This window comes from Callospermophilus lateralis, chromosome 11 (genome assembly GCF_048772815.1).
Source record: "Callospermophilus lateralis isolate mCalLat2 chromosome 11, mCalLat2.hap1, whole genome shotgun sequence".
Lineage (NCBI taxonomy): Eukaryota > Metazoa > Chordata > Mammalia > Rodentia > Sciuridae > Callospermophilus > Callospermophilus lateralis.
The window spans coordinates 114,745,779-114,769,440 of record NC_135315.1 but is presented as its reverse complement, the minus strand read 5'-3'; the positions used below and the strand labels follow the sequence as shown (position 1 = coordinate 114,769,440).

The 23,662-nt window shown below is 46.6% G+C and overlaps 1 protein-coding gene and 1 non-coding gene across 2 annotated transcripts; both read left to right on the top strand.

Moving 5' to 3' along the window:
• Positions 1 to 267: 267 nt before the first annotated feature.
• On the top strand, positions 268 to 23,375 carry LOC143642342 (protein Atg16l2-like). Its single transcript, XM_077110665.1, has 19 exons — positions 268 to 476; positions 10,389 to 10,651; positions 12,530 to 12,629; positions 13,319 to 13,421; positions 16,187 to 16,260; positions 16,533 to 16,784; positions 16,975 to 17,040; positions 17,357 to 17,470; positions 18,481 to 18,543; positions 19,134 to 19,242; positions 19,679 to 19,784; positions 20,471 to 20,541; positions 20,815 to 20,886; positions 20,998 to 21,118; positions 21,459 to 21,564; positions 22,426 to 22,575; positions 22,775 to 22,822; positions 22,925 to 23,026; positions 23,288 to 23,375. Exons 1-19 carry the CDS (start codon positions 268 to 270, stop codon positions 23,373 to 23,375), a joined length of 2,217 nt encoding a protein of 738 aa, XP_076966780.1.
• Positions 1,138 to 1,245, top strand: LOC143642351 (U6 spliceosomal RNA). Its single transcript, XR_013155642.1, has one exon. It is a non-coding gene; the product is annotated as a U6 spliceosomal RNA (small nuclear RNA).
• Positions 23,376 to 23,662: the final 287 nt, after the last annotated feature.

Here is a 23,662-nt window from a genome sequence, read left to right as displayed (position 1 = left end):
GAACAGTAAAGACAGTACCACAGTAAAGAAAGTCCCAAGATGAAACCATAGATGAAAGTTGCTGCTCTTTAAGAATGTGGTCCTCATTAATTATATAATATATTTCAATTTCTTTTTTTAACCTTTATTTTACTTATTTATTCTTATGTGGTGCTGAGGATCGAACCCAGGGTCTCACATGTGCGAAGCAAGTACTCTACCGCTGCACCACAACCCCAGCCCCAATATTTTTATTTCTTTGGCTGTGTCCTGCCCCCAGTGCTCATAATGTTGCTGATCAAAATCAAGGTCTTTATGGTGGCCTGCATGCAGCTTCAGCCAGCACACCAAGCTGATGGGCCACTAGAGGACCACTGTCTATCCGGAGATAACACTACCAAGTCACAGACCTTGACTGTGGGAGTTTTGCTCTGTGCTGACTGTGCCATCAGCTGTGTCACTCTTCTTCAGCCATTTTGGGCTAAGGATAAACCCAAGTGGGTAATGAACATGGCCATTCTCCTGTTATAGCCAATTCAGTTGTCAATCCCATTGCCTATGCTCCTTGAACAGAAACTTCTGCTATACTTTTCACAAAATCACCCCCAGGGGTATGTTCTTTGGCAGAATGATGTCAAAAGTGGGAATGGGTAGGACAGGACACAGCCTGCTCTCAATGTGGGCCGTGACATAGGTTGTGGCCTCTTCCAGAATAAGTCACAAACTCACAATAAACAAGGGACAGGGAATGATTGATTTTCATCATGAACGACAGCTCCACCTCAAAATTGGGAGGGCTGCCTCTTTGGAGCACTTCCCTGGAGTTTCCACATATCTAGCTATATGTATGTATTAGTAAGCTCCAAGGGTTGACAAATAGATTTATGGTTCTATGCAGCTGTTCTTACTGTGTATATGATGATGACAGCTTAAATGGATTCTGAAAGACTTTTTAAAAAACAGTCTGCCTTGGTTATGATAGAAAATGACTAAAACTATTTAACTGTAGAACTATGTGAACTATTATAATGCAAATATTTTTAAACTTAGGGGCAATGGAAAAATAAAAGTTGGCTGTACTAAAAATGTATACTTGTTTCTAAGAAGGCAACCAGGAAAATAACAAGTATAATTCTTCAATCAAGAAACTGCCATATTGTGATTGCTTCAGCAGCACATATATTAAAAATTGGAATGATACAGAGAGGATAGCATGGCTCCTGCACAAGAATGACAATGGCCCCTGCACAAGGATGACATATGAAGCAGTGCATATTAAAAGAAAAAAAAGAAGCTGCTGTATTAATCTAGGGAAATAATATTCTCATAAGTTCTTAGGTAGAATTATCATCAGAAAATCATGTCAAACTGTTCTTTTTCATTTATAGAAACTACCCTTGAGGAAGAAACTGGAGAAATGGGATTCATTCTCTATAACATTCTCTCTTTAAAAACTAGGTAGTGGGCTGGGGATAGAGCTCAGTTGGTAGAGTGCTTGCCTTGCAAAGGCAAGTCCCTGGGTTTAATCACCAGCACCACAAAAAAAAAAGAACTAGGTAGTGAATTTTATATCACAAGTTCAAACTTGGTCAAGTTATTGGACTCCCATGTATGAAAATTTTTACTAAGTAAATTTATATGAGTGCCTATTTTGGGTGAAATGAAAATAAAACTGTAAAAAAACAAAAAACTTTACCTAATTTATGCCCCTCTCTCAAACCTACAATAATAATAAGGAAAGTAACTTTTCCTTTTATCTTTGATGGAACACTCACATGGGTCCTTTGGTGTGTTGTGAGATGAACTCACTTTTCCCAACCCCTAGATGTTTTTAACCCTAGATGTTTTTAACCATTTCACACTTTTAAGCTATTTCATTTTTAATTCTACATTAATTAGTTATAATATTTGGTGGGCAATTAGTTAACAACATAAAAACTGTTCATTTGCCTTAAGATTGTTACCAAAATTTTTTTTAGTGTTATTTTAGTTGTTGATAGACCCTTATTTATTTATACGCAGTGCTGAGAATCAAACCCAGTGCCTCATACATGCCAGGCAAGTGTACTACCACTGAGTCACAGCCCCTGCCCAAGATTGTTACCAATTTTTTTTACAGAAATTTAAATTTGTCTGATAAAACTTCATATAGAACATATTCAGATGGCACTAAGACTGAGAAGCCAAAGCTAGGAAAATAAAAAAGCAGCTACAATGCTATTTGTGTTCTCATGTACTGAGAATAAAGCCAACCCAATCCTAAAGGTATTATTTGTGAAAACTACTTGCAAACTGCAGTCTAAACCTTTGATGTTATCATTTAGAAACATAACATAAATATCAAGCAAAAATAAACTTGCTGGGTTTTAAGCAGTATTATGAAGTATCTCAGACATATATTTCCAGTGTCGGGACATCCAGATCTAGCTCCTTTGGATTGTACTGGTTTCCTTATTTTTTTTAATATTTATTTTTTAGTTATAATTGGGCACAATTCTTTTGTTTTATTTATTTATTTATTTTTTAATGTGGTGCTGAGGAACCAGGGCCTCACACAGTGGTAGTCAAGCGCTCTACCGCTGAGCCACAACCCAAGCTCCTGGATTCCTTTTTATGGATGTATTGTGATAAAGTAACTATTCATCCTGTCCAGCACTAGACTGCAACTTCTGGATCCAAGGGTGTGTGTATTTATCAGATGTGGCCAAATTGCCCTCCCAAGAGAGCAAATAAACCAGGTTATACTCCACCAGCTACAAATGGTGGACTCCATTTCCCACCCCTTCATCAACTAATTTTAAGAAAAACAGGTTGTAGCTCATTGGTAGAGTGCTTCCTCAGCACCACACAAAAATAAATATATAGTGGCTGAGGAGATAGCTTCGTTGGTAGAGTGCCTTGCATGCACAAGGCCCTGGATTCAATCCCCAGTGCCAAATAAATAAATAAATAAAATATAAGGTATTGTGTTCATCTGCAACTAAAAAAAAAAATTGAAAAGAAAAAGAAAGAAAATTCTTCATTTGCCAATCTGAAGAATAAAAGATGACTTTTCTGCCCACATCCTGCATGAGGATGGAGTGCGTAACTATCAGGTGTGTGGGCTGGCTGGGAAATAAAAGCTATGAAAGTAATATTAAGAGATTAGGGGCTTAGATATTGGCTCATTGGTAGAGCATTCGCCTAGAATGTTTGAGGGCCTGGGTTTGATCTTCAGCAATAAAGGTACTGTGTCCAACTACAACTTAAAAAATAAATATTACAAAAAAAAAAGAGAAATTAAAGACAAAGACAAGAATTATCTATTAAAAAGCAAGGGCTAGACAGGTGAATAGCCCTGATGGGTCTGATCCTAACAAAGAGAAAAACTTGCACTTGCTTTATTTATAGCTGTACAGACCAAGGGGGATAGTAAGGAGCTTCTTCAGGAAAAACAGGATAAGAATGTGGGGGAAAAACAGTTTTTTTGTTGCTTGTCAGGTTCCGCCCATCTCCCAACTGACTGCCTTGTTTGAACCTGGAGGATGATCTGGGCTTTCGCCATCCTGGGAATTTCACCCAGGAGTTCCCAGAAAAGCAGCTTCCCTGTCTTAAGGGCTCAACCAAAATCCATAGCTGATACAAGGCTTCCAAAACCTTTCATTTGAATTTTAAGCTACACTTTACTAGTTAATGTGCAATTTTATTTTCTGTGGATGACTTGTTTTTCTTCTGATAAAAATCACTGTTTCTCACCCCCACACACACCAGTTCTGGAGAACAAATCAAGGCTCACTGAACTACATCCTAGTCTGTTTTGAATTTTATTTTGAGTTGCCCAAAGTGGCCCTGAATTTGCATTCCTCCTTCCTCAGCTTCCAAATAGTTGAGTACAGATTAATGCCATTGTATCTGCTCCACTGCTCATTTTTATAGTGGGTTTCTGTTTAGTTGATTTACAAAGGTTATTTATATGTTCTGGATTTTATTACTTTTATATGTATGCTGCAAGTAGTTTCTCTCCATTTTTTTTTTGTCCTTGCTTGCTTTTTTTGTAGTGCTCAGAACCCAACCCAGAGCCTCACACATGCTGCAAGTATTCACTGAGTTGCACTCTAGTCCTCTACACCTATTGCCTCCTTTTTTTAAAAAAAATATTTATTTATTTTTAGTTGTAGTTGTCAATACCTTTATTTTTTTTAATGTGGTGCTGAGGATCGAACCCAGCGCCCCGCGCGCGCCAGGCGAGCACGCTACTGGTTGAGCCACATCCCTAGGCCTATTGCCTCTTTTTTGACTTAGTTGATTGTGCATTTCTTTGTTTTCTTTTCTTTTGAGACTGGGGATTGAACTCAGGGGCACTTGATCACTGATCCACATCCCCAGCGCTATTTTGTATTTTATTTAGAGACAGGGTCTCACTGTTGCTGAGGCTGGCTTTGAACTTGCGATCCTCCTGCCTCAGACGCCTGAGCTTCTAGGGTTATGGGCATGTACCATGGTGCCTGGCCTGCATTTCGTTTTTGAGTGAGCTGTTTTTGCTGTTGTTTTGTGGTACTCAAGATTAAACCCACTGAGCTAAGTTCCCAGCCCTTTTCATATTCTATTTTGTGACAGGGTCTTCCTAAGTTGCCCAGGCTGGCCTCAAACTTTTGATCCTCCTGCCTTAGCCTCCTCAGCCTCAGTTGCTGGGGTTATGGATGTGCACTATCTCACTGAGATGTTTTGTTTTTGTTTTTGTTTTTGTTTTTTCCTTGAGATGGGTTCTTGCTCTCTTGCCCAGGCTGGTCTCCAATGATACTATAGCCTGAGCCTCCCAAGTAGTTGGAAGTATAGGTATGTGTTATCATACTGGCCCTGAGTGAGGATTTTTAAATTGTGGTAAAATTGTCATTTTTAACTTTTTTAAAATTTTAAATTCATTTATTTATTATAATTTCTTATACATGACAGCAGAATGCATTTAAATTCATAGTACACATATAAAGAACAATTTTTCATGTCTCTGGTTGTTCACAAAGGAGTCACACAATTTGTGTCTTCATACATGTACTTAGAGTAATAATGTCCAGCTCATTCCACCATCTTTCCTACCCCCATGCCTCCTCCCTTCCCCAAATTCCTGTTTGCCCTATCTAAAGTTCCTCCATTTCTCCCTTGATCCCCCACCCCACCCCCATTATGAATCAGCATCCATATATCAGAGAAAACATTTGGCCTTTGGTTCTTTGGGATTGGCTAACCTCAATTAGCGTAATATTCTCCAACTCCATCCATTTACCGCAAATGCCATGATTTTATTCTCTTTTAATGATGAGTAATATTCCATTGTGTATATATACCACAGTTTCTTTATCCATTCATCTACTGAAGGGCATCTAGGTTGGTTCCATAGTTTAGCTATTGTGAATTGTGCTGCTAGGTCAAATGGTGGTTCCATTCAAAGTTTTCCAAGGAATCACCATACTGCTTTCCAGATGGTTGCACCAACTAGCAGTCCCACCAGCAATGTATGAGTGTGATTTTTCCCCCACATCCTCTTCAACACTTATTGTTGTCTGTATTCTTTTTCTTTTTTTAATATACTTTTTTTTAAATTTTTTAAAATTTATTTTTAGTTTTCAGCGGATATAACATCTTTTTGTTTGTATGTGGTGCTGAGGATTGAACCCGGGCTGCACGCCTGGCGCGCTACCACTTGAGCAACATCCCTAGCCCCAAATCTTTTTTTTTTTTTTTAAATACTTATTTTTCAGTTTTCGGTGGACACAACATCTTTATTTTATTTTTATGTGGTGCTGAGGATGGAACCCAGGGCCTCGCATGTGCTAGACGAGCACTCTACCGCTAAGCCAAAATCCCAGCCCTGTATTCTTTTTTTTTTTAATATTTATTTTTTAGTTGTAGTCGGACACAATACCTTTCTTTTTATTTATTTATTTATATGTGGTGCTGAGGATCGAACCCAGGGCCTCACGCATGTGAGGCAAGCGCTCTACTGCTGAGCCACAACCCCAGCCCTGTTGTCTGTATTCTTAATAGCTGCCATTTTGACTGGAGTGAGATGAAATCTTAGAGTAGTTTTGATTTGCATTTCTCTAATTGCTAGAGATGTTGAACATTTTTCATATATTTGTTGATTGATTGTATATCATCTTCTGAGAAGTGTCTGTTCAGGTCCTTGGCCCATTTACTGATTGGGTTATTATTATTATTATTATTATTATTATTATTATTATTATTGGTGTTAAGGTTTTTGAGTTCTTTATATTACCTAGAGATTAGTGCTTTATCTAGTGAGCGTATGGTAAAAATTTGTTCCCATTCTGTAGGCTCTCTATTCACCTCACTGATTGTTTCTTTTGCTGAGAAGAAGCTTTTTAGTTGGAATCCATCCCAATTATTGTCTCTTGATTTTATTTCTTGCACTATAGGAGTCTTATTAAGGAAATTGGGGCCTAATCCCACATGATAGAGATTAGGGCCTACTTCTTCCTCTATTAGATGTAGGGTCTCTGGTTTAACTCCTAGGTCCTTGATCCACTTTGAGTTGAGTTTTGTGTATGGTGACAGATAGGGATTTAATTTCATTTTGTTGCTTATGGATTTCCAGTTTTCCCAGCACCATTTGTTGAAGAGGTTATCCTTTCTCTAATATGTTTTTGGCACCTTTGTCTAGTATGAGATAACTGTATTTATGTGGGTTTGTCTCTGTGTCCTCTATTCTGTACCATTGGTCTACCAGTCTATTTTGGTGCCAATACTATGCTGTTTTCATTTAAGGTTTATTAACCTTTTTTTTTGTTGTTGTTGTTGTTACTGGGGAGGGAACCCAGGGGCACTTTACCAGAGAGCCACATGCTCAGCCCTTTTTATTTTTAAAATAGTTTTAAAGTTTTCTTTTTAATTTTTAAATCAGAACTTTATAATTATACATAGTAATTGGGTTCATCCCAATGAACTCATGCATGGGATTCAATTTCAGTTCACCATCCCATCCTTTTCTCTCCCCTTTTTTTTCTCCCATCCTCCTTCCCCTTCCCTGTTCCCCTTCCTCTACTCTGCTAAACTTCCTTTTGCTCATCTATTTATTTATGTTTGATTGGTTCTTTTTACTTCTACATAAAAGTGAGGTTCCCTGTGGTATATTTATATGTGCACAAAATTCATTCGGCATTGCCTCCCTTTTCCCATCCCTCCACTCTGCTTTTTGATCTAATACACTGCTGACCTTCCCTTTATCTTTATGATATCCAATCCTTTCCTCCTCATTTCCTTTATTTTACTTTAGCTTCTTGATGAGAGAAAACATTTGACCTTTGAGTTTCTGAGTTTGGCCTATTTAATTTAGCATGATGTTTTCCATTTCCATCCATTTACCAGCAAATTTCATTCTTCTTTATCTCAGTCCTTTTTATTTGAGAAAGGGTCTCTTGCTTAATTGTTGAGTCTGGTCTCAAACTTGTTATCCTCCTGGCTCAGCCTCCTGAATCGCATGGAATTACAGGCGTGGGATTCCATACTAGGCTCAAATCCTTGCTTTTGATTCTTGTGGATATATACCTAGGAGTGGAATTGCTAGATCATATGATTCTTGAATGTTCACCCTTCTGAGAAACTTCCAAACTGTTTTCCACAGAAAGGTATTACCATACATTTCTACCAGCAGTGCATGAGAGTTCCATTTTTCTCTACATACTTGCTAACACTTTTTTCCCTTATTGTATCCATCCTAGTAGGTGTAAGGTGGCATCTTGTTGTATTTTATTTGCATCTCCCAAATGACTAGTAATATCAACATGTGCTCACTGGCCATCTGCTTATGCTGTTTGGAAAAATATCTATTCAGATCTTTTCCTCATTTTTTTTAATTGGGTGTTGCTGTGTTGAGTTTTAGGAGTTCTTTATGTATTCCTGATAATAGCCCTTATCCAATTATATTTGCAAATATTTTCTCCTGTTCTGTAGATTTTCTTTCCTTCTTTCTATTTTATTTAGTATTTTTTTATCTTTTAAAAAGTTTTTTAGTTGTAATTGGATACAATACCTTTATTTTATTTATTTTTATGTGCTGCTGAGGCTCAAACCCAGCACCTTGCATGTGCTAGATGAGCACTCTACCACTGAGCCACAATCCCAGCCCCTATTTTTTTTTAAATTTTATTTTTTGCAATGGTGGGGATTGAACCCTGGGCTTTGAGCATGCTAGGCAAGCACTCTACCACTGAGCCACAACCTCAGCTCTGTATTTTAAGTGAATTTTATAATACATTCTGTCATATTCTAAAGATGGAAAATATTTTCAGTAGAAGCCAATCACTTCTTTATTATATAATATTCAGAAATAACACAACTAGCCAGATGTGATGGCTCTTGCCTATAATCCCAGTGATTTGGGAGACCAAGGTAGAAGAATTGCAAGTTCGAGGCCAGCCTCAGCAACTCAGCAAGGCCCTGACTCAAAAAAAAAAAATTAAAAAGGAGATGTGACTCAGTGGTTAAGTACACTGGGTTCAATCCCTGGTACCAAAATAATAATAACAATAAAAACAGCTTGTTGCACTTCATAGCTGGGCTAATACACCCTCCAATGTGCATTTTCTAAGTATCTGAGAGTTAGCTAATTCTAAAATAAATTGATCACTTTCACTAACTGACCTAGGCCTCCACAGGTACTGTGTCCTTTGACTGGGCATGCCTTTTGGTGATTGTTACTACCAACCTGCAACAGAAATAGTCATGTGAAATATTCAGGCCAGGCCTGGGTTGGTGGGAGGGATGCAGATACCTGGGACTCAGGCCTTATCCCAAGAGGAATTCCATAGACCACAGCATAGTTTTCTCTGGGGAGGTGAAGAGATGTACTAGCTTGAGAGGAAGTTGTTCCAAAGATCAGGCACAGCATATGCAAAGGCCACAAGGGCCCAAGGAGCCCAGTTTATTGTGATTTTAAAGCACTGTGCTGGTTTATCACTAGCCTTTACTACTTTCCAAGTTCTGTGACCCATCCCCATTAGAATTTCAACAGACCTGTCACCTCCAAGGCCCAGAAAGCTACCTGACATTGCCTAATTTCTCTTTTTGTTTCACTGAGAGGACCACCTTCTGGGCCTTCCCCAGTATTTCCCAGGGTAAGGCTGGCCCAGTGAAGCGCTCTTTTGATTCCTCACCCAAGCCTGTGTTCTGAGAGCTCTGGATAGGCCAGAGACAATTTTATCACGTTCCATGAAATCCACGATACACTGTCAAGTGTACCCACAAGAGATGTCTCTACTCCTCCAGAGGCTGCCCAAACAAGTTAACTCTTGGACCCTGATTCAGGATACTGGGCTACTGGCCAGCTCAGCCATTTACTCCATAAAACCTCAGGCAAACAAACCTCTTGTTTATTTGGATCAAGGGGGTTTCCGAGATTAAAACAGCTGCATCCCCTTTTAATTTAATTAACTAATTTATTTTGATTTTGTTTTTGGTACTGTAGATTGAACCCAGGGTGCTGAGCAACATCCCCAATCCTTTTGAGTCAGGGTCTCACTAAGTTTGAGACAGGATCTTTCTTTTTTTTTTTTTTTATGGTGCAGAGGATTGAACCCAGGGTCTTATGCATGTGAGGCAAGCACTATACCAACTGAAATATAGCCCTAGCCCCAGAGAGACAGGGTCTTGCTAAATTGCTGAGACTGGCCTTGAACTTGGAATCCTCCTGCTTCAGCCTCCAGAATCACTGGGATTACAGTCTTGTGCCACCGCGCCCAGCTTGCATCCCTTTAATCTTAGGGATCTAAACTGTCTGTGACCAACTGGGCCCCTAAACCTTGTTCCCTTCCATAGGTAGTTCTGACTCCTGACCTAGCAGCCCTCAACCCATGGGAATTTTTATGTCGTCAAACTTCTGAGGACTGCCCCCCCCCCGCCCCGCCCCCGGCCGAGAATCTTTTTTTCTCTCCTCTGGCCAACTCAAAAGCCATCATCTCCAGAAAGAAGGATTTTTTCCCTTCTGTCTCTTCCTCCTCTGTGCTTCTGTCATGCTGTGGGTGCCCTGTGTCTGCGTACACCCAAGAGACCGGGTGTAACCCAGCTAGGGAGAGTCATGGTCGCGAGGCGGCGTTCCTTCCAGGAACACTTGTCTGCCCCTGCAATGAGTTATGGCATCTGTGACACCAGCCTGGATCCCTACAGCCCAAAGCATCCTCCGGACGGAAGAAAATAAAAAGACTCTAGTTCTCTAAGCATCCTTCACTTTAGAATTCAGTCCGGGCGCGTTTGGGTCAAGGAAGAACGCTGGACTTGGCCTTGGAGGCCCCGCCTCCGGAGCGCGCCAACAGGCAAAGGGGTAGCTGACCCAGGGGCCTCGATTCTGGTCCCAACTTATTACCCCTGACAGCAAGAGGAGCACCCTGTGAGGCAAAAATTTTCTGGTGGGGCCCCAGAGGCGCAGACTTGCGGCAGCTTCCCCCGAGGAGTGCGCTCAGTTCCTCCGTCCCAATCAAGCCCTTGGTACGGCCGGGGATTCCCCGCCACCGCCCGACCCCGACGTCCCCAAGAGGCCCCGCCCCCGCCCCTGCAGCGCCTGCTACCCAGCGCCACGCCCAGGGCACTGGCTGGAGACCCGGCTATAAGCGCCACATTGTGCTGCAGCTACAGCAGCGGGACCGCACGCAGAAGGCACTTTTCCTGGAGCTGGTGCCAGCCTGTGAGTGTGCCCTTGAGCATCTTAGAAAATGGCCATTGAGGAGGCTGGGCTCCCGGCCTGGGAAGAAGGTTTGGCTGTTCAAGCCGTGACCCAAGTGCTTCAGCGACTTCTGGCTTCTGAGGCCTTTCAACTTGAACCTGTCTGCCATGCCCCACTTCTGAATGGCCAGGATTCCCGTCCCTTCCAATCCAGGCTCTTCTTAGCACTCTCTTGGGCGGAGAGATCCTTGTTGATACCCCCTCAAGGCTCGGTTCAACCCCCATGAGCTGGGTTTCCTAGAACGTTTGCCCCTGAGTATTGTTTTTGCCAGGTCTCTTGTGCTTTCCTCCCTCTCAGATGGTCCCCAGGACCAGATCAAACCATTTAGTCTCTAACCCAGTGAAGGAAGGCTGAGTAGCCGCTTGTTGGTGGATCTAGGGTAACAGTGAAACTCTTCATCTCTAAGGAGAAAGCTCTGAATCTGGGCTCTGCTGCCGCCTATAGATGACTGGGACACACGAAGCTTCTCTGTGCTCAGCACACCCCAGCCTGAGGGAGAAACAGGGGCCGCAGGATTTCAAAGGGAGCTGGGAAGTCAGATTCTTTTGGAGCTTTCTGGGCAGCTGGAGTGTGCGTTGGGGGTAGGGGTGGGGCAGTTCAGGATGGGATGAACAAGAGTGGATCTGTGTGTAGGACCATTGGTCACCTGAGATTGTATGTTTGGGGTTGGAAGTTTTAGTTTTTTCACTAGTTCCAGCCTGCCCTGGAACTAGTGAGAAAAGTTTGGGGTTGGCCACAATCCCTGCTGCTATCTCACTGGAGCTAATCTTGGTAAGTCCCCAAGACCGAATCTGTTTCTTATCCTGGGAAATCACTCTGCAATCTTCCAGGTGCTGGGCCTTTTTCTTGATGGTCCTGAAGCTCTCCCCTACCTCCAGGCAGCCTCACTTAAGGGCTCTGATAGACAGGGGAACCTCCCAGTTTGAGGAAAGAGTCACCCCCAATCCCTTTTTGGGACTTCCAAATTTAAGGGTCTGGAGCAACCCAGAAGGCTGAAATCAGAAAGACTGAAATTCCTATTATCTCTGTGGTCTTGGGTAGTTCATGTCCCCAAGCCTCAGATTTATTCTATGTAAATTAGGCATAATGGAACCTTTTTAAGATTTGCTGGGGACCAGTGCTGTGCCTTTACTACAGCTGAGGTGGGGTTTTGTATGAGAACTAGGCTAAATCCAGGGACCTCAGTCAAGGTGACAAGCAGGGCACTGGGTGAGGGAAGGGAGCTGAGAAGCTAGGCTGGGCTTACCACCCCCCAGCCTGCTCCGGAACTGAAAAGAGGAAGTTATCGTGCATGGTGGTGGGTGTGTGTAATCCAGGGTCTAACCACCTAACCTAAGAAGGTCTGTTGCATAATTGCTCAAGGACTTTCTATTTTGACCTGGGGGAACTTGCACCAACTCTGGGGAAGTTAGGATTACTTTAGTGTGAAGTTAGAGCCCTTGAAGGGGAAGTGACTTGCTGAAGGTCATAGGCTAGTACAGCTTTTTGTTTCATCATGCTCTGGAGCCAGCCCTGTCTGGGGCAGAGGTGAATCAATCCTAGGGCCCTGGCGTCCTTCAGGACCCTCATCAGGCAGGACCCAGCCATCCTGTTGCCAGAAGTAGGGATCCTTCTGTCCCTGGGAGAACAGGTCTTCTCCTGGGTGACATGGTGGTCTATGCCAGCACTAAAGGTCCTGTAGAGATGAACAAACAACTCTCAGGCAAGGGGCACAACCCATCCACCAGTAGCTGCCTCAATCCCAGCATCCCTGGACTCCTGCAGCCTTTCTAGCTTGTATGCCGGGGGAAGGCTGGAAAGTGTCTATCTCTGCCCCAACTCACCCTCTTGCACCGCCAGATAATCATCTTCTAGAAAAAGCTGAGCTGTTGGCCAAGTTCTCAGAGAAGCTTCATAAGAAGCCAAATGATGTTATTTCTGCCACCCATCAGAGCTTCTGGTAAGTATATGTATCAGTGATCATAAAAGGCTGCCTGTTTCTAGTCCCTCCTGCCCACCAGCCCCCATACTGGGTCATATTCTCCCAGCACCTCAATGGCTCCTGGCTGCTACTCAGGGGTGGTTCTGGAGAGGCAGGCCCTCTCCCAGGCCAGCTGATTTAAAATCTTCTTTCTCCTTCTTTCTCTGAATTTTCCTATCCCTTTCACCTCCTAACCCTGCACTCCTGTCTTTCCTCCTTAGCCTTTTTCCATCTCCCTCTTCTTTACCTGATGCCTACAGAAAGGATCTTGCTCCCTATTCCAAAGAGAAAGAGAGTGAAGACTAGATCAAGGAATGGGTTGGGGCCAGAGTTAGCAGGTGTTTTTTTGAGGAAGGTCCTTGGCAAGGAAACACAAGGCCAGAGCACAGGACTCATGAAAGCTCATTTCTGAGATTTGCTCTTTCCTTTTTTTCTTTTTTTTTTTTGTGGTGCTGGGGATGGAACCTAGGGCCTCTCCTATGCTAGACAAGCACTCCACCACTGACTGCTCTTCAGTCCTTGCTTTTTCCTTGAGTGGCTTTCAGGCTTCCATTTTCCTCAAGAAAAAGTTAACGGCTCTTATTTCAGGCTTTTCATGGGACACTGGGAGCCTTTGAGCATTGGGGTGAATGGAGGGGACATAAGCCCCTCTCTCTGGTGGTTGGCAGGGAGGAGTCAGGGCCTGACTCAGACCAAAGCTCACCACCAGGCACTCTGAGGGTGAAGTGGCAGGAGGAGGAGGAGGAGGGGCTCTGCTTGGACTGTGGTGAGGTAAGCTGGGAAGGGATCAAGAATGGGGCAGGGCCAGGATCCAGGACTTTGGGGCAGGGAGATACTGTCAAGGGAACCAGGAAGTGAGCAGAACTTCCTGTGTTTGCTGCATCCCCTAAAGTCCAGTGCTGCAAGCATTGAGTGAGCCTACTCTTCACCCCTTGTCCAGGCAACCCCAGGGCCCAGCATCAGGTGATGGTTAATATATATTTGCAGACAAACAACCAAGATTGATGTAGTCTGTAGGCAGGACTTGGCACTTCCACCTAGCATTACTGCCCTGCCTGTCCCCTGCAATGGCATCTCTTGGCTTCTATTGTACCCTACTTATTTCCTCTGATTTTCCTCTTATATCTGTAGATTTTACTTCTGAGTTCCTTCTCTGGCTCCTTTCCTTCCTCCCTTTAAATGTGGGTGTTCATTTGAGTGTGCTCATTGGCTCCCATGGCCACAGGGATTTTCTCTTTCTTTTTCTCTTCTGACTCTCTGACCTGTCTCTACCCAGCCTTCTTTTCTGCACACTGGACTCTTGTTCAGCAGAGACATCACATCTAAAATCATCTCCAGCTGTGGGTGGTGCACCCTGTAATCCCATGATTCAGGAGGTTGAGGCAGGGGGATTGTGAGCTCGAGGCCAGCCTAGGAAACTTATAAGACTCTATCTCAAAATAAATAAATAAGAAGAGCTGGGGATGTAGCTCAGTGGTAGAGTACTCCTGGGTTCAACCCCTAGGTCCACAAATAAAAATAAATAAATAAATAAATAAAATAATTGAAGTCACCATCTCTTCCATAATATAGCACTTAGCACTAGGCAAGCATTAACTTAGTTAATCCTCTACATTGTAGGTACAGAGTGGGAAACTGAGGCTTAGAGAGGTGGATTCTAGATTTGAAACTCCACCCACAGAAATCTACTTTTTGTGATTTCTTCATTCTTTCAACAAATATTTATTGACAGTCGCTATGTCCAAGGAACAGGGAGTGCAGCTATGAACAGACCTGACCCTGTGGAGTTTTCAAGGGAGGAGAGTGTGATGGGCCAGTAAACATGTGTCCAGTTACAGTAAGCCGAGTCACCTGCCCAACACAAGTGTGGGAAGGGTTCTATAGACAAATTGAGAGCCTCTCCCCCAGAGCTGATGCTGTGGTTGCAACTTGATAATGGCGTGACATTATGCCATAACATTTGTAGATTTGTATTCATCAGGATACAGCACAATTTCATCACCACCAGACATCCTTCTTGCTATCCCTTTTTAGTCACACTCACCCTTCCCCAAACATCCTTAACCACTGGTAGTAACCACTCATCTGTTTTCTACCTCTATCATTTGAATTTTTTTCCTATCATTTGAATTTTGACAAGTACTAATAAAAAAATATTGAGTGGTATAACACAACAGAAATGAAAGCAAGTGATAGGTGACGAGGATGATGATTAGGTTGCTCATTGGTGAGAAGGATTATAAATATTGTAAATTGGACCAGCTATAAAAGTAGGGGCCCTGTCTGCATGTGCAGGGGGTCTTCCCAGTCCCTCACCCAGGGAGTTATATCAGTGCAGGTAGACAGCCTCAGTCTCGCACCTCAATCCATCCTTACCAGGGCTTGTGAGAAAGTACCAGGAACAGATGTTAGCAATAAGAGTACACCCCTACCCCACCCCCATCCCTTCCTTGTATTTGCTGTGCCAGAGGTGCTCAGAGTCTGGCCCTCATTTTTCTCTTGCCACACTGATGGGCACTGCCTTGCCTTGGATCTGTTTCTCTCACTGACCCCTCAGCATTGAAAGAAGGGAACCAAATTTCATCTTCATGGCTGGCCCATCTCTTGGCTCTGGGGTTGAAGGAATGTGGAGTGAGGCAGGGGTAAATATGTAATGATTCTCACCCTACTTCCGGGCTTTCAGGGCAGATCCATGACTCAGTCTGGGTTCAGTACTCTCACAGTCCATTCCTGTTCTTAGCCTTGTGTGCTTCTGCATTCTGAGATCTGTGCTTGCGCAGGCCAGCAGTTGGTCAGGGATTGTAAAGAAAGCCAAATGTTGGAGAGGCAGGGAATAGAACTCACATCCCTTGAACCCTCCCTGTAGATCAACACTTTACTTGGAGCATGATGTAGTTAGGTAGCTTGAGTTCAAATATCAACTGTCACTTAGCTGTGTGACTTTGGACAAGGCATTTAACTTCTCTGTAGCAATGTTCTCATTTGTAAAACGAGGCTGGTGGGTTTACTATATGGTGTTATTATGGGGATTAAAAGAGTTAACATGCGTAGAGTGCTCAGAATAAAGCATGGCACGTGTAAATGCTAGATAATCATCTGCTATTATTTTAAATATTTTTCTTCATAATAGTTCTGGGTTGCTCTATGGAGGTAGGGTGAGGGTCATCTCATCTGTACCCCTGCCTCATTCAGCATTCCTTCAACCCTATGGAGGTAGGCACTATCATTCCCATTTTGCAGGTGAGGAAAACGAAGCTTGCTAAGGAGATTCACTTTCCAAGGGTCTCTACACCCCTAGGGTCATAAAGAAAATAAGTGGCACAACACAGCTAGAATTGAAACTCAGGAGTCAGATTTTTGAGCCTAGAGCCTCTGTTGTATCCTTATGCACGATCCTAAACTCATCTGAGCCTTGTTGGGAAGGGGCCGTGGAAGGTGGTGGCAGGCTCTGTCCCTCCAGCCTCTCCTGCCCGAGAGGGGCGTGAGGCCTGGTGAGCCTTCCAGAGGTGCCCATGACCACCTGTCTGCCCCCACAGATTGCCTACCAGGTGGTGAAGAAGCGTGCAGCCTTGGATGCCCTGCAGTCAGAGCTGGAGGAGTGGCAAAGCAGGTGAGTACCGGTAGGGTGAAAGGGATTGCGCCCTCCTCTGGCCCAGGTAGGGTTATTGCGTGGCCCCAACAGCTTCCCCCATGACCACCCTGGCTTGTGTTTGGGGGATGCGAACTGCACGGCTCTGAGGGCGAAGGCTTGGCTGGGGATGTGGCTTAACCACCTGTCTGGCCGGTGGCCATTGGTAGATCTCTCTGGGGTCTTAGGCGGCTCCCCACTGGGCGGTGATGGAAGCGTTTTGGGATGCACTGCCTGCGCTTCGGGTCCTCCAGGCTGGCGGCTGTGGAGGCCCGCGTGGCGCAGCTGCGGGAGGCGAGGGCGCAGGAGGTCAGCCTCCTAGAAGAGCTACAGAAGCAGAATGCGGCGCAGCGGAAGGCCTACGAAGTGCTGCGCGTGCACACTGGGCACCAAGAGGCGGCACTGCGCAAGCTCCAGGAGGAGGCGCGCGATTGGCTGGAGCAGCTCTTGCAACGCAAGGAGCGCGCCGCAGCCGAGTGCAACTTGCGCAACGAGCGCCGAGAGCGGTAAGAGGGCTGGGCCCCAACCTGTTCTGTGACTAGCCTCCTCAGTCTGGCCTCGCCCTTGCCTGAAAGTCAGCGGTGGGGACTGCCCCCTGGGGAGAATGGACTAAATCAGGCTCGAACCTGAAAGCAGGGGCGTTTGGTTCCCCACCTTGGAATCTTCTGGCTCCTAGGATGCTTTTTCCCCCACTAGGGCCAATCAGGCGCGGGTGTCCCAGGAACTAAAGAAGGCTGCCAAACGGACTGTGAGCATCAGCGAGTAAGAGTGAGGAGGGACCGGATCTGACTCCTGTACTCTGTAGTTGCCCGACTGTGTGCCCATTTTTCCATCTTCCCCACTCCCCCACACCGGTACCCCTGAATGCATGTGGGTGGACACAGCAGCAATCCAGGGTCCACTGGATCCTTGCAGAACTGTGTGATTGTAGGAGCAAGTTCATGTGCCCACCGCACATCCTCCCTCCCACTGGGACCCTTCCCCGCCAGAAATTCACATCTTCACTGTAATCAGTGCTTGGGCAGGGAGGGGCTGGCCTGTTGCTTTGGCCTTCCTGAGCTTTATTCCTCTCTCCCAGGATTCCACACACTCTACATGATGGGATCAGAGAGCAGACAGAGACTCTGGCTTTGGCTATTAAGCCTGAGTCCCTGGAGAGTGAGGCTTGTGGGAAGTGGAAAAGGCCTTTCAGGTGAGGACCCAGTTGGCTGTCTCAGAATTCTGAGGCTGCCATTGTCTTCTTCTAGGACCTTGGGGCCAGCTGGTGGGTTGGGGCTAGGAGTTTGGGGAGAAGCTGGGGTACAGCCCAGGACTGGTCTGACCTACAGTGCTTGGGGTAGTTGGGGTCATTTTCACTGAACATGCAGTGCTTTCTCTTCTTCCTAGGACCAGAGCTCTGGGGTGGGGTTTAAGGCTTGTGAAGGGTGTCATGAGGAGGGAACTGTGGGCAAGGCCCAGGGCTCATCTGTCCTAGGCATGTATGTATGTAAACACAGGTGTGTGCATGGGTAGGTACACACGAGGACATGGGCATATGTATACAGGAGCTTGGTTGCGAATACCTTAGTGTGTATGAACATAAGAACATATGTAGATGTTTGCTCACACTCTCAGTCCCCCCAAGTCTTGATTTACTTGTTATTGAGGCTGCTCTCTCCTGGTTCCATTTACCAGCCTGAAGGCTTTTCTCCTCAGTCTTTTCTTGTAGGTCCCTGGTGTCTAGGTCCTGGGATAGTGAAGGAACCTTGGAGAGGGACTTGAGACACTGGTCTCCAAAGTTCTTGGTAGCCCTGGTGGGCTGAGACATCCCAGTACAGTTGGGCATTTCTGAGATTACTCAACCAGCTTAGGTTTCACTGCCCCCAGCCTTGTCCCAGCCTGAGGCCACTTCATCTGCCCACTCCCATATGCCCTAGCTCAGCCTCCCAGGAGCTTTTGTTTGTGAGCATTTGCTGAGGGTGTGGGGGCGGTTGGTAGTTCTTATCATCATGGTAGAGACTTCCATTGTCAAGTCCCTCCCTGCCTGCATTTTCCTGGGTTGGTCTGGATTACAACTCTCTTGGTATTCAAGGAGTCAAGTTCTTGTCATAGGCTCTAGAGGTTATGAGTCTTCAGATCTCCAGCAAAGTATAGGGATGAAAGATTGCTGCCTATACACCTACCAGCCAGTCCCTTAGCACGTGATTCTCGGTTCTGCCCCAGGTCTGCCTCAGCCACCTCTCTGACTCTGTCCCACTGTGTGGATGTGGTGAAGGGGCTGCTAGAGTAAGTGTGTGTATTTGTGTATGTGAAGGGGTTGGGCCTATTGGAGCCTCATGTCAGGCTTCTGGAGCCCAGGCTTGGTCTCTGTATGTGCCTCGTCTGTTCATCCATATGGTGCCCACTGTCTGTGTGTATCTCTTTTGGGCCCCAGAGGCAGGAACCAGGTGTATGAACTCATTTTTTAACCCCTACTCAGCTATCTTCCAGGCTTATAAGGGATCTGTCCTTATCCAAGGTCCTCACAGGGGACCAAGATTTCTAGCCTGAGGCCAAATGGGAACTCTCACTCAATTGGGAAACTAAGGCTCAGAATGTAAGAACTCATTCAGTCACAAAGCCAAGCAGTGGCAAGGCCAATACTAACCATTAGCCCTGAAGTTTTCCTGCAACCACCAATCCTGCCCTTGTTCTGTGCTTTTCTGTGTATTCTCCACTCCATCCCGGGTAGATTGGGTTGGGGAAAGGGCTGGTTGGATCCTGGGGCCATATTCTGCTACTGCCATGTCTGTTTCCTGTTGCTGCTACCTTTGGGGAGCTTGAAGCCCCCACATCAGAAGGCCTTGGTAAACATCCTCCTGACTCTACCCCTGCAGTTTCAAGAAGAGGAGAGGTCACTCAATTGGGGGTGCCCCTGAGCAGCGATACCAGAGCATCCCTGTGTGTGTGGCTGCCCGACTTCCTACTTGGGCTCAAGATGTCCTGGTAAGGGAGGAACTGGGCCACATGTTTGGGGGCCAATATGGGAGTGCAGGCACTAGGGGTGTCCCGAGCAGGCCAGGCAAGCAAGACCCCCAGAACCAGCAGGAGTTTGTCTCCACAGGCCACGGTGGGAACTGCTCAGGCTCTTTACAATGGCTGCATAGACTGGAAAGGGAGATGGAAGGCTGAGAGAGTAGGTGGCCCAATGAGAGTGCTGGGAGGCAGAGTTGGGAGGCTGCTTCAGGGGACCAGGCAGAAATGAAGATATTTGCTGGGGCTAAGTTTGAAACTCAGGATTTGGGAAGAGACCTGGGGTGTGGATACCAAGCCAGCAGCAGGCTGTATGTGTGCACAGGCACATTGAGAGTGAGCCTGTGAGGGGGCACAAACAAGCATATGTGGGGAAGGCCCGGGTCACCAACCTTCCCTTTCCCCACAGGATGCCCACCTTTCTGAGGTCAATGCTGTATGTTTTGGCCCTAACAGCAGTCTCCTGGCCACTGGTGGGGCTGACTGTCTTATCCACCTCTGGAATGTGGTAGGAGGTAAGGACCCCTCCCTGCAGCCCAACCCAGTACTTTCTCTAAAGATCTACTCTCAGCTTGCTCCTGGGTGGACCTCTTTGTGTTTGCCTCTACCTGGAACATTCCTGTGAGCAATAGCTACAGAACCCCTCTGCAGGAGCAGCACTCTGAGGATGCCTCTCCGAGGAAGGGTAGAACCCCTAGGCCTGCAAGATGGGGAGGGCTGAGTGCATATGGGCCTCTGTTGGGGGAGGGGGAGGTCCCTTATCAGTCTTACAGAGACAGACCTTAGAGGAACAAGTCCTTGGGTTCACCAGGCCATCACCTCTTTTGGTATCACTCCACCTGCCAGAAGTCAGGAGACAAACATTGACTGTCCATCTTGTGCTAAGCTCTGCTCTACAACTGCGTTAGGGACTCAGAGCCAACCCCTGGAGGCTTCCTAGAGGAGGCAGATCTCCAGCTGGTCTGGCCTGGCTTGCTGTGTGACCTATGGACATTCCCTTCTCTCTGGTTTTCTCTAGACCTATCTGGGAAATGCCTAGCTTCCCCCTGAGGCCCCTGCAGCCCAGGCTGTAACTGTACTCCATGATTCTGTGCTCTAACTTAAGAGAGACTCCTGTTCCCACTCTGGGTTCCAGTTCCTCTATTTTGTGAGTGACCTCATTTCACCTGTTCCTTTCCCTGCTCTCCCCCTGCCCTGCCAGGTCGTCTGGAGGCCAACCAGACCCTTGAGGGAGCTGGTGGCAGCATAACCAGTGTGGACTTCGACCCCTTGGTGAGGGGACTTTGCCCCAGTAGCATGGGATTATCTCCCCACACCCCAGTCTCTATACCAGTGGGCAGAGGCTCCCATCAGTAACAGTATCCAAAAGCTGGGTCCTTGGGCTCTTGCATATATCACTCCTGCTGGCCTGAGGCTCATTTGTCTTCCTTGATGACTTGGGCCATGGGAACCTTTAAGGCCACCCCTACCATAGTTCTCTGGACTGAAAGATGCTGCCTTTGGCCAGGCCTAGACTCAGACCTCTAACACTCCCCATCTCTCCAGGGCTCCCAGGTTTTGGCAGCTACTTACAATCAGGCTGCCCAGCTCTGGAAGGTGGGAGAGGCACGGTCCAAGGTGAGACCTGACTGGGAAGGCAGCCTAAGGGTCAAGGGTCCTTTTTAGGATGAGGGAGGTGCTATTATGGGGTTTTGGCCATGCCTTTGATCCAGACTTGGGATGGGGCAGGAAACACTGTCTGGACACAAGGACAAGGTGACAGCTGCCAAATTCAAGCTAACAAGACACCAGGCGGTGACTGGGAGCAGAGACCGGACAGTGAAGGAGTGGGATCTTGGCCGTGCCTACTGTGAGGCTCAGCTCCAACTCCACCTCCCATCCCCCCCTTCCCTCAGATACAAGGGAACCTACCCTGCTTTCTGGGAGTGGCTCTGGGATTCAAAGACATTTTGGGTGAAATCCTCCAAGGTCATCCTTCTCTGTGCCCCATTGGTGTTCCCTATCTGATTTCTTCATGACTTTAAGCTTTGGGTAGATGAAGAAGAGGTGGACTGAGCCCTGGGCTGGGAAGATCTGGGTTCTAGTCTTGGGAGAACACTGCCCCTTTTGGACCTCAGCATCTCTACGTGTCTACTGTGCTAGCTCCTGACAACCCTCTGAGACCCTGCGCTCTACCCCTTTGTCCCTAGGTTCCAGAACTATCAATGTCCTTTCCTATTGTAACGACGTGGTGTGCGGGGACCACATCATCATTAGTGGCCACAATGACCAGAAGATCCGGTTCTGGGATAGCAGGTGACAGGCAGACTGTGGGTGGCTGGTGGACCTGGGGTCAGAGTGTTGGAGTTCTTGCTCCTTGGCAGGAAGGGTCATGGTGATTCCTTGGGGGAGTAAAGCTATGGGGCTGGCACTACCAGCTGGTATCCTCTGTTGGGCACAGCTTCATGGGGCATAGCGCCCCTGGGAAGCTGTGCCACTTTCCTTGTGACTTCTCAGTCCAGTATTGACTGCCTGGGCTTTACAACCAAGATGGACAAACAACTTTTTCCATTTTATTTCTACTTTTTTTCTGGTGCCAGAGATTGGACCCAGTGGTTCACTACCACTGAGCTACATCCCCAACCCTTCTTACTTTTTATTTTGAGACTGAGTGTTGCTAAGTTGCCCAGGCTGGGATCTTCCTGCCACAGGCTCCTGTGTAGCTGCAGTTATAGGTATGTGCCTCCATGCCTGGCTACCACGCTTCAATTAAAAAACCAAGAAATGTTTTTAGTTGTTTTTTGAACAGAAGAGCCCAGCATTGGGTGAATGGTTTACAAATGCAGAGCTGGAGCCAGTGCAGGGCCCATGTAGGCTGGTCTTGCTGGTGTGCAGGGACTGCCCTTTGAAGCCCTTCCTTCTCTCAAGTTTTTCAAGACAGACTTTTCATTGTTTTTCTTCCAGTGTTTATTTTAGTGATCCAAGGGTTTCAAGGGCTCCTTCTCAAATCAAAGTCTGACCACGTTCTTCAGTGGAGGGAGCTGGGTGGAGGGATAAGGGAGATTAGTTACTGGCAGAGACCTGCCTCTGGACTTTGTTGGTTAGGAAGGGTACCACACCTAGTCCCTTCTTTTCAGGAATGGCTTGGGGGACTGTTCCTTACCCCTCTCTCCTCAGGGGTCCCCGCTGCACCCAGGTCATTCCTGTGCAGGGCCGGGTCACCTCCCTGAGCCTCAGCCATGACCAGCTGCACCTGCTCATCTGCTCCAGAGATAACACACTCAAGGTCATCGACCTCCGGGTCAGCAATATCCGCCAGGTGTTCAGGTACTAGCCTCTGCCTGTTGATCCTGTGGCCTTTACTGGGGCAGCTGTGTTTCTCTTTTCCTGTAAAAGTTCTCTGCCTTTCTTGATCAGGACCTGCTGAGGTACCTGACACCTTAGAGAGATGGGGCTCTCAAAGCCCCTGGTTGGGGACAGGACCGGCAGTGATCTCCATTCTGACCCCAGCCCTGTTTGTCTTTAGGGCTGATGGCTTCAAATGTGGTTCTGACTGGACCAAAGCTGTGTTCAGGTGTGTCTGTGAGAGCTTGCCCATCCTCGAGTACACCCCACCTGGTCTTTGTGTGTGTCCTTACCTGAGTCCCTTTCTCTTGTTCTGCTGTGGCCACTGCAGCCCTGACAGAAGCTATGCACTGGCAGGCTCCTCGAATGGAGCCCTTTACATCTGGGATGTTGACACTGGGAAACTGGAGAGCAGCCTTCAGGGCCCCCACTGGTGAGCAGACACTACCCTCCTACTAGTCCTGCCTGACACCAGGTTCTAACATCTCCCAGCCCCTGTCTCCAAACCTTCACCCCCACAGCCCTTCACAGCACCCAGGTATCCTTCCACGTGTGTTTTATAGATACCCACTTTACAGATGAGGAAATGGGCTCACAGAGGGCCTCAAACTATCTAGGTCCAATACTGGGGGGCAGAGCCAGGCTGCAGACCTGGGTCCTGCTGCCCCTTGAACCCTACTCTCCCTCTCCTCAGTGCTGCTATCAACACTGTGGCCTGGTGCTGCTCCGGGAGCCACGTGGTGAGCATGGACCAGGGCAGGAAGGTTGTGCTCTGGCGCTAGGACTACACCCCCACAGCCTGGGCTGGAGAACAGCTTCCCTCCACTTCACAGAGCTCCAGAGCCCACAGGATGGGGGTGGCCTCCAAATGTAATGGGGAAGAAGACCCAGAAGGACTTGGTCTGTTTGTTTAAAAACAGTGTTCTTGTTTAAAAAGTCTTTTTAAAATATGTATCTCCTCACTTACTTAGGGAGGGTGACTAACAAAATTGTCTGTTTGCGTCTTTGCAGCATTTGTGGGATACAGGGAGACCTGGGCTGGGGGCTCAGGGAAATCTGGTTTGGTCTC

What these genes read in the sequence shown, in the direction of transcription:
- LOC143642342 (XM_077110665.1), top strand. Translation starts at nt 268, where the DNA reads ATGTTGCTGATCAAAATCAAGGTCTTTATGGTGGCCTGCATGCAGCTT. An exon ending in CTTGGGCTCAAGATGTCCTG is followed by an intron (nt 19,243 to 19,678) that starts GTAAGGGAGGAA and finishes CTTTCCCCACAG; the next exon opens with GATGCCCACCTTTCTGAGGT. An exon ending in TGGGAGAGGCACGGTCCAAG is followed by an intron (nt 20,887 to 20,997) that starts GTGAGACCTGAC and finishes GGGATGGGGCAG; the next exon opens with GAAACACTGTCTGGACACAA.